The sequence below is a fragment of the Mesitornis unicolor genome, unplaced genomic scaffold (assembly GCF_000695765.1).
Source record: "Mesitornis unicolor isolate BGI_N332 unplaced genomic scaffold, ASM69576v1 scaffold534, whole genome shotgun sequence".
NCBI classification, from domain to species: Eukaryota; Metazoa; Chordata; class Aves; order Mesitornithiformes; family Mesitornithidae; genus Mesitornis; species Mesitornis unicolor.
This window is the reverse complement of record NW_010180547.1, coordinates 125,633-136,304: the sequence shown is the minus strand read 5'-3', so window position 1 is coordinate 136,304 and position 10,672 is coordinate 125,633. Positions and strand designations below refer to the sequence as shown.

The 10,672-nt window shown below is 44.0% G+C and overlaps 1 protein-coding gene across 1 annotated transcript in view; it reads left to right on the top strand.

The window, feature by feature from the left end:
- The first annotated feature begins 2,339 nt into the window (after positions 1-2,339).
- The window catches only part of KIAA1024 (KIAA1024 ortholog), an 8,911-nt gene continuing 578 nt past the window's right edge, over positions 2,340-10,672 (top strand). Inside the window, exons 1-3 of the mRNA XM_010183092.1 lie at positions 2,340-4,685; positions 6,126-6,380; positions 10,335-10,672. The exon at positions 10,335-10,672 is cut by the window's right edge and continues 578 nt beyond it. Coding sequence (XP_010181394.1) covers positions 2,388-4,685; positions 6,126-6,380; positions 10,335-10,532 — 2,751 coding nt within the window. The 5' untranslated portion in view covers positions 2,340-2,387 and the 3' untranslated portion in view covers positions 10,533-10,672. The remainder of the gene's footprint in view (positions 4,686-6,125; positions 6,381-10,334) is intronic.

Sequence of the window (10,672 nt, the reverse complement as noted above, 5' to 3'; positions counted from 1 at the left end):
TACTTGTCTATTTTAGCAGGAGTGTGAGTGGGGAGAAAGCAAGGCCCTGGCAGGCCAATGCAGACAGCATAGAGAGCGTGTATCAGACTGTGAAAATGCATATCCAGGTGAGAGTTTTGCAAAAACGTGTGAAGTTACAAATGGGAGATGGTTGCTTTTGCTAGTGTTCAGCCTGGAGGTGACAAAAAGACAGATTTCCACTCTTGCCCCGAATGGCAGATTTATAACATGCAGAAAATTTACTTGCAATGCCAGTGCCCTGGCAGCTGGGAAAGGCTCTGAGCCCCACGGGTGAAGTTTGCTCTGGGAGTAGTCGGTGGCTTTGGTGGCAGACAGAGCAGTTTGGACCTGGCTTGGGAGCTTCATTTCCTAATGGTGACATGTCAGATAAGTCCCAAGGCAGGCTGTTAAAAAGGCAGTGCTCCCGAGCACACGCTGTTGATAAAAAGAAAAGGGATACAAGCATCCTCCTCCAGCTTTTAGCCTACTTTCTGCAGCCAAGCAATGTAACATTTTGGCTCTTTTGCCAGTTAGCAGAAGAGTTGTGTTGATACACATAATACACGAGCTTTAAAAGCAAACATGCATGCAGTGGAGGTGTTGGAAAATCCCTGTAGCCATTGGTTTCTGAGAGGAGTGATTACAGTCATGGAAATACATTCACGTTACCGCTGCTCAGTGTCTGATCATACGCAGCAGAAGGATGCTTCCTAGGTAAACAGCCAGGTCTGTGTGGAGAGTTGTTTCTTATGGGCAACCTGGTAGTTTTCTTTTTTCCCTCTGGAAGATGCTGCTGTGGTGCTTGATATGAAAGCTGATGTGTGTTGGCTTCTGACACCAATTGCGATCGGCGGTATGTAATGTCAGGGCAAGATGAAAGGCTATGAGAGAGGGAACAGGAGCCCTGTATCCCTGGAGCAGTGTTCAGGACTCCTGAGGTTTTTGGCTAGGAGGTGACTTTTAAAATGAGTAATAAGAAACCTTGCAAGCCTGACTTTTGTGCTTTGCCCTTCGGGTGGATATGCTGCACTTGATGCAGATGGAGAGACTGGTTCCAGGGGTCATCTACGGGTGAGGGTGAATGGGAGAAGATATCATACCTTTTTGGAGAAGGGAAAACGTTTTTGTCATTCCTGTCAGTAAGTATAACAGAGACAAAGTGACCAAACATAGGAATTGGCAGACTGCATCATCCTGTGTTCTGTCTCTCCTAGCAGCCAACAGCAGAGACGTTGGCAAGGATAGTCACGGTAGGCAGATGAACAATAATCTGCACCCATCAACATCCTCTCCTAATCCATAATAGCTAGAAGTTGGTTGCAACTCCGAAAGCATAGGGGTTTATGTTCTTCCCAAGATGTTTTTCTAGAGTTCGCTGTGCTTGCTCGAGCTATTCTTGTTATCCACATAAGTCTGCAGCCTTTGCTCTCCACCTCTGCCCTATCATTTCGGGCTGGTGAATGGAACAGCACTCTCTGGGTTTCTCTGGGAGCACATCACTGAAGAGGATGTTCTCTGTCCTTGATATTTCTCAGTCTTCAAGTCCACCCTGATTGCCAGTCAGCCCTCTAGCATCTGCTGGATTGGTTTCAAGATTCAGTGGGATTTTTTTTGTTGTTGCTTAACTCCTTCTGCTCTTTTCTGCATTTTGCACTTCACAGCTGAAATGGGGCTCACACAGATTTTTCACATAGGACCAGGCAGCTTTTCCATTCCTGAAGCATAAACTTGGAAAAGCCATTTATGGGAAAAGTATCATGGTATCCAGAGTAGAGGAGAAAATAATGTTTTTAAATAAGCAAGGTGGTAATTATGTGCTCAGATAACTTCTAAAAACGTATCAGAAGTTTATTCTTAGAAAATCTTCCTGAGAGTCATTTGCAGTCAGATATGAAAAGAGCCGGGGTTGTCACGGTGTGGTCGATCATCTCTGGTTAGGCTAGGGCTAAACTTACTGCCACACATTTTGATGTGTCTGTACTTTCAACCTCTCACAAGTTGGTAAGAAGTACTGTGAAAGCCCCGTAGCAAGCAGGCTGTGATTGTGTATCTGCCATTCGTTTAGCCCCTCCAAATCTTCTGCTCTTTATTCGCTTGCTTGCTTTAGTAGAGAGTTTCCTTGGATGAAATCCTGATGCCATTTAAGTATTGATTTCATTGATGCTAGGATTACAGCCTGGAGTTCTGAAACATGAGGATGGGTTATACAAGCAAACCCTCAACTGCATGGCTAGGAGTCAGGTCCCACCTGTGGCTCAATTACAGGGTCCTGAAAATTACAGGGTCCTGAGTATTATCTGTGGGTGACTTACAGTCTTTTTGCTGTTGTGTTTTTCTGTAGAAGTGGGACACGGTTTCCAGGCTAAACAACAAAATACACTTAAGCCATGGAGTCCAACCAGGAAACCTCGCTCTTCCTGGTGAAGATCTTGGAGGAGCTGGACACGAAACAAAATACTGTTTCTTACCAGGACCTCTGCAAGTCACTGTGTGCGAGGTTTGATTTGTCCCAGTTGGCCAAGCTCAGAAGCGTGCTGTTTTACACCGCTTGCCTGGATCCTAATTTCCCAGCGACTTTGTTCAAAGACAAAATGAGATGCACTGTAAACAATCAGCAATCAAAGAAAATCATGGTTGCAGCAGATATAGTAACAATATTCAACCTCATACAAATGAACGGGGGAGTGGCCAAGGAGAAACTTCCAGTTGCAAGGCAGAAAGTGAAGAAGAAAGAGTCCTTCGAGTCCTGTCGATCTGACACGGAAATCTGCAACGTTGCAGACTGTGTGCCCAACTGCGAGCTGAACGACCAGGAGTTCAGCCGGGGTTTTCCAGTCAGAAGGTCTTCGAAGTGCAGAAAGATGGACTGCAAAGACTGTCAGCAGTTTGTCCCCTCTTCAGAGCCCAACTTTTTACTCGGCGTTAATAAGGACATGAAGGGCCGGGCTGCCTCTCTGGACAGGCTGCAGGCGCTGGCGTCCTACTCCATTGCCACGTCTCCACCATGCGAGATGCAGAGTACGTACTTCCCCATGAACATTGAAAATGAATCTATTTCAGACCAGGACTCCCTGCCTATAAGTGCAGGCATAAAAGAAACCTTCATTTCAAATGATGAGCCGTTTGTGATGCAGTCGTGTGTCCAGAAAAGAAATATATTCAAAGAAGATTTTCATAATCTGATTACAATATCTCCCCACTTAATACCATCCAACAAAAAAACAGAAGATGGACACAGAGAGCCTCAGAACAGGAAAGAAAGCTCTAAGCAGGCTTTCTTCAACCACAGCTTTGAAATGCCATACAGCAGCCAGTACTTGAATCCAGTTTATTCTCCTATACCAGACAAAAGACGAGCGAAGCATGAAAGTTTAGATGATCTTCAAGCTTCAACGTATTTTGGCCCAACTACTATTCTTGGGCCCCAGGACACCAAAAAGTGGACTGGAAAGCCAACCAAGCAAACTGCCTGGCCAGCTAAGAGCTGGAGTTTAAATACTGAGGAGGTACCTGACTTTGAACGATCATTTTTTAATAGGAAGCAGTCTGAAGAGAAGCCGCGATACCAGACTTCCAACAACCCATCTCCAAACTTTTCTTCAGCTGACAGGCATCAGTCCTACTTAAACGCTAAGGATCAGCAACCAATTATGCAGGCAAACTACTCTGTGAAACCAAACGGGCATAAACCCAAGGAAATTCCTTCCATTCTAGATGTGGAGAAACACGAGCCGATTAAAAAGTTTAAGGATAAAAGCATTAACTGTTCTTCTGTTCAGATCTTAAGCATTGACAGGACCACGAGTGTTGGGACACAAACGGAGCAGCAAGTTCTGGACCACAAGAAGTGCAAAGATTTGTGTGCCACAGGCCAAGCCAAGTACGGAGAGCGGCACTCCCTTAAGCACTCAGATGATGACTCTGAAATTGTGAGTGATGACATCAGTGACATTTTCCGGTTTTTGGATGACATGAGTATCAGCGGGTCCACGGGAGTGATGCAGTCTTCGTGCTACAACAGCACTGGTTCTTTGTCTCAGGTGCATAAATCAGACTGTGAGAGCTCACCTGAGCACAATTTGACTAAAATCTCCAACGGGAGTGCCTGTAACAAATTGGATAAAGTGGTCCGGGCAGATATGAGTAGCACAGATGATGAACTGAAAACGAGTGTCTGCAAATTAGTTTTGAGAATTGGTGAAATAGAGAAGAAACTGGAATCTCTCTCAGGCGTCCGAGAAGAAATCTCCCAAGTCCTGGGAAAATTAAGCAAGTTGGATCAAAAGATTCAGCAGCCAGAGAAGGTCAGCGTACAAATAGATCTCAATTCCTTGACAAGTGAGGCCGCATCAGATGAGAGTAACTCCCCGCAGATTTTTCAGTGCCACAATACTCCTCATGGAGGCAAACTGGAGAATAATCCAGAATGGTGTTGTTCAGATGCCAGTGGAAGTAATAGTGAGAGTCTTCGAGTAAAAGCCTTAAAAAAAAGTTTATTTACTAGGAGGTCATCAAGATCATTAACAGAGGAAAACAGTGCAACTGAATCCAAAATAGCAAGTATTTCAAACTCTCCCCGAGACTGGAGAGCTATTACTTACACCAACCAGGTTGGCATTACAGAAGAGGAGATGAAAGACAGAGATGGAGGAGAAAATAAGGACTGGCACAGGAAATCTAAAGAGGTAATTTTGACTTTAACTCACATAATAAGCACTTAAAAATAATCTAGTTATGAATGTCTTCCATAGTCATCACAAGCCTCAGGGCATGACAATATTTCGCCCTGCCATATTATGCTTGTCTTTATTGTTATCAAAGTTGAGTGATTTTGTACCTATATCTTCTTGGTGGGTAGCTGCAATATGGTCAAGTTGTTACTTAAAAACACTTTGCTCTTTTGAAAAGGGTGAGATCTTCAGAAGATGATGGTATTCTTCATCTTCAGGGGTGATATAATGAGGTTGGGTAATTAACTTGGTGAAAAGGGCGTGAGGAAAATTGAAATTCTCTAGTGGTCGTTTGAGAAGGGATATTTTGAAATTACATTGTGACGGGTTTTATTAGAGAAGTATGTGCACATTTAAAAGCCAACAAAATAGATTCATGGATTCAAATCCCTCAAGAATCCTTGTATGTGTGCCATGAGATGCTAATTGTATTTGTGTTCTCTATATCTGGCTTTCATGGTCATTTACATGAATCTTAAACCTCCTATTAAGAAAAAGCAGCAGAGCTGTGGTCTTGTTTTGGTTGGGGAGAAAAATTGTGCCCATCCCTCCCACCAGCTGCCCACTGCCATCTTCTCAGATCTTAGAGCTACCATGGCTGTCTTTGTGCTGGTTGCTGCTCAGTTGAAACTGTGCATGGTGTGGGTGGTTGTTTCTGTTTCATGGACAGTGCAGAGGACTGGGGGTCCTTCAGCTCCCTTGCCAATCAGGACCACAGGATGGGCATGCCGTGCTTCCTTACCGGGAGGAATTAGGGCAGAGAAGGAAGAGGTTTGATGGAACCGAGTGCAGTTGGATGAACAAGAAACCATAAACCATGGGTTATTAGCAGCTTGCAGAATGGGAAGAAAGTTACTCTTAGTAAGCCCAAACCGTGGCTTTTCTGTACATTGATGTGCCCAGGACAAAATGCTGACTTTGAAAGTCCCTTCCTCCTGCAGTAGACCGTGACACTGACACTGGATTGGTACCATGGATGGTGCGGTGTCAAGGAGTGCTAGCCGGGTGCTTCCCACAAGACTTCTTCATGTTAAGATTTGATCTGGAAACAGAACTCTGGAAGCTGACACAGGCTTTTAGCTTTTCCAGATCAATGAGGCTTTTCTGGATCTCAGAAATCTCTGGATTTCTGCTGCTGCATCAGCTTTGTGTTCATGTTAAGGTGAACATGGAGTTGTGTCTGTAAAATACCTCGTTGGCCTGGTTGTGAGAAGAGGATGGGCAAATGTGATAAGGCCATCCAAAACCTTTGTCCTAGCTGGCACTTCTATTTATTTTTTTATCATGGATTAAGCAATATCATAAAGCAATTCTTAAAGAGGTATTTCTGTCCTTTGTGTTTAACTCCCTCATAGTCCTGTTTCTTCTCTCAAATTCTTTTGAACCCTATTGCAGGCAGACAGGCAATACGAAATCCCACAGCCACATAGACTGTCTAAACAACCAAAAGATGCTTTCTTGATTGAACAAGTCTTTAGTCCTCATCCTTACCCTGCATCACTCAAGTCACACATGAAAAGCAACCCGCTGTACACAGACATGAGGTTGACAGAGCTGGCTGAAGTGAAACGTGCCCAGCCATCCTGGACCATAGAGGAGTACACGAGGAATTCGGGGGATAAAGGCAAGATTGCAGCATTGGATCTACAAGTGAGTCCCTTTTGTTTAATTTGAATGGCTTGACTGCAAATGGATGTTGCCAGAACATGCATTTAAGAAGGGATTTGGATAGCTCAGGAAGGAGCTGTGCAGTGTTAGCCTCTAATCTTGCTGATCCCTATCCATCCTGGCCAGGGACAAAGAAAAATGTGGATGTTTGACTGCTGAATGGTGATACTTGACAGGTTGATGCTCCTAGATTATTCTGCAGTGGAGAAGTGGCTGCTAAGCCATCATTGTGTTAGTAGCTCTAAAAAGGACTTTAGGTGTGAAGGGGTGCAGAGATGAACGGGTCCCTAACTGCAGCAGGGCAGAGTGGTACAGAAGCTGGCACTGCTACTTTTTCTTTAATCCTTGTTCTGACTGAATTTTTCACAGAGAATTTAAGTGTCAGAGCTTTTTCCATTTTGCTAGGAATATGAAACATAAAATATTTCTAGAAGACATTCAATACCATGACTGGTTTTGAAACAACACTGTTGCAGCTTTGAAATGGCTACTGGAGACCAGAGTCACGTGAAGAGCAGATCAGCTAATGGTCCGTCTTGTTTGCGTTTTAGTTCAACTTTGAAGTGCGCAGGGACTTCTGCAATAAGTAGAGCAGAGCAAGTTATAGGGAGACAAATCTAAATCTTGGATTTTAATTTTCCCAAACTGTGATGTATTTGAAAACACATCCTGATACATCATAGACTGCCCAGACCCAGGACTGAGTGCCCACGTTGGATACCCTGCCTAGCCTGATAAAAAAAAGACATCCTTTGGGAAGGATGATATCTGAGCACAGGTTTAAAGAGGAAGCGTGAAGATTGATGTCCAAAATGTGTAAAGACCAAACAGATGTCACCGTGTTTAGTCATGAAACACAAAATGCATCACATAATGAAATCCACACTGATGCGCAGATCAGTGTGTATCGTTTATGTGCGTTTATACAGCAGCATGCAGAGCCAGCAGGGGACTGGTTCTGGCCTCAGGCATTTTGGGCTCCTTGCATGTGTGTGTGCATGCCCCAGAGCAGAGCAGGCTGCCTCAGTTAGCTACAGGCTTGGCAGCAGTTGGGGAACACTGACCTACAGCTCAGGGCTTATCAGTGCCCCACGAACACAGTGCTGTGATCAATGGGCTGTGCGGTGCAGGGAGTTTGCTCATCCCCAAAGCTTGTCTGCCAGGAAAGGTGGCATGTAAGAGCCTAAAACTTGTGGCTCCACACCAGCTCTTGATGGCTCAGTGCTGAGGCCTAACCCAGCTCCAAACCCATCAGACAAAACCCAGGATACTATGAGAAAGACTTGGTTAGCCCAAGGAGAACTGCCATGCCTCAGGACCCCATGTTAGCTGGTTTGTAATTAAAACCATCACCCCTACAGTGCTGTAGTGCAACTCCCATGAGTGTTTGTGCAGGAATTTGTGCACAAGTCGTTCACCTCCTGGCTGGGCTCACACAAACTTCCTTGTCCTCACCAGCCCCTGCTCCATGCTGTGGCTAAAATGCACTCCGAGAGAAGCCAGGAAGCACAGAGACCAGGTTGCAACTTGCCTCAGCTGCCTGCTGCTTTTTAGGTCTGAAAAGCTTTAGAGGGCTTGCTAAATTCCTAACCCTGGCACTGCAGGCTGTAGGCTGGTAGAAGTTCCTCTGCAGCAGGCAGTCACAAAGCATCCCGTACCTGCTGCGCGGAGGCAACAAGGGAGGTGACATTTGGAGGCAAAGCTCCCCTGGGAGAAGTGTTCTCCATCTGCTCCTCGTAGGGCTGTTTCGTTCCCTGTAAGCAGCTCTGCGTGACTGTGAGCAAACCAGAGAAATCGGCTTATTGCCATCATTTATCTTTAGGATAAAGGTGATAAAACTTTACTGGTTTGATTCTCTCCCTCCAAAAGGACTGTCAGAATTGCATCCACTGCGCAAAGCCCATGTCTAGACTTTATAATAGAGCTTACTGACAAACTTAAAAAATAGACACAGACTGATGAGTGAGTTTTTTTCCCAGTGATTAAGTTTATTAGAACTGAAAGTAAATACATTATGCTTTAATGAACATTCCTGCGTCTGGCAATGAAATGGGAAAGGAAGCTGATTAACAGTAATGGGCCTTTTTAATAATGCATCTTCCTTCTGAAGCAGTTAAAAGGTCAATAACAAGACAGAGAGGGCCAAAACTGTAATTTCCTTGAGTCATATAGCATGGCTATCTTAGGGGCTTTTTCTACCTTTGTTTATTTAAAATTTCTCCTGGCACTTGACAAGTCTGCTGGGTTTTCCTTCAAAAAAGAGAAATTGTGAAAGTACAATCAGGCCAAAGTTTGTCCCAGGTGTGGGGTCTGTGTGAGATCTCACTGCTTTGCTCTGTGTGTGATGATCCACTGGGATGAAACATTGTCAGGCTGTTTTCTGATGCCTTTAGAGATGAGGTTGCTGATTTTTTTTCAGAAGGCTGGAACAGGTCATTCGAAGCCTGAATGGTACAGTCTCAGAGTTGGCCAATGGTCTCTGTTTCAGCATACTAGCTCTATCATAGAGAATTCCATTAAACAACCATAAAACCATTGCTCAGTTTTAATTGTTTATTTCTAGGGTAGCTATAAAATCACTTCTTGCAGTTGTTTTGTACGTTAAGAAAATGCTACTTTCAAGCAAAGCAAGGTTTCAGGCAGTAGCTTGTGGCCACAAACCTGAATTAGCCAATTAAAGGCTTACCCAAATCCCTCTCAAGTCAGCTGGAGTTCCTTTGTGCGGAGTCCAGTGAGCTTTGGATCAGGTCCATTACGAGCCCAGAAATGGTCTGTGTTAGGGTATTTTCACTGGCACATTTCTATCTGGAATCTTTTTCAGTTTTTAAAGAAATGGCCTTTTGGAGCCTCAGACACAGGAGACAGCTTTGAGGAAAAGCTGTCATTTTTTCAAAATGTTCTTTCTGCTTTATTCCTTTCTGCTGGTAAGTGCAATATAATGCCTACTGTTTGGATTTTCTCCATTTCCCCCCATTTTCCCTAACAGAAAGATTGGAGGGAAAAAAACCAAGCAAGGTGGAAATGCAAAGCATGAACAGCTCAAATGCTAAGGAAGAAAAAACTAAAAGAAAAAAAAGTTCAGATGGAGACACTGATAAAATTGCTTTTAATTTTCTGACCAATTCAGATTTCCTTCACTTTTTTTTTTTTAAATATTATTTTTGGGTTATATATGTGGAATGGGAGGGTAAAGTCTTTAATTTCTTATGCATGCTCTTAAAATTACCTCCAACCCAGACAGGCTCAGACTTTGACAATGAGCAGAGTATTGCCTCCTGTGGAAATACAGATTGTGCCATTGGGGTTAACAGATGGTCCAGAGGGATGCGTGGTACCAACTCATGTGCTGGGTGTCCAGCTCCCTTCTCCTCCTGCCCCTAAAACCGAGACAGCATCATGCTGCTCCCAGCTGATTTTCAGAAGATGGAGCTGGAAGGAGAGCCAGAAGCTGAGGGTCACCTTGTCCTGGGTGATTTCTGCACGCAAGCTATGGTAGCAAAATTAGGGTTAGCTTAATAAAATGTGGTGCATGAGGAGTATATGTTAAGAACCCTTCCCATCAGCTGGGCTTTAATAATTTAAAAAGCAGTAACAGACCGGTAGTTGCTGACATCTCTGCTGTCAGGCAGATTAAAGAGATTTTATTTAAATGCCATCCAAGATGACAAAGTTTCCAGCAAATCAGAGGTACATGAGGGATTTTGCAGCAGAATTATACTGTTGCGGGAGTTTATTTTTTGCAATATTTTGTTACCACTTTCGTCAGCCCTGTGGAACTGGGACCAGGAGTTGAAGGGATGTGAGAAGCAGCAATAACCCACTTTATCCTGACAGCAGACCCAGATGCAGTTGGGAGGCCTTCAGGCACATCTGCTTTATTTATTTTCTTAATGACAGATCCCAGACAATTAACACTTGTTTTCTTTTAATTTTTAGACTCAAGAATCTTTAAACCCAAACAACTTAGAATACTGGATGGAAGACATTTATACTCCTGGCTATGATTCCTTGCTAAAACGCAAAGAAGCCGAGTTCAGAAGAGCAAAGGTTTGCAAGATAGCTGCCCTGATAGCAGCAGCAGCTTGTACGGTTATCCTGGTCATTGTAGTTCCCATTTGTACAATGAAATCCTGAACCTGTGGACAGACCCGTGACTCCCAGCCCCGTGTCTCAGATCACTCATGCTGTGTTTCAAGCGTCTGATGGCAAAACTGTAAGGAATTTGCTAAGGAAGAATGTTTCTGAGGATATTCTGATGGAGAATGCTGTAAATG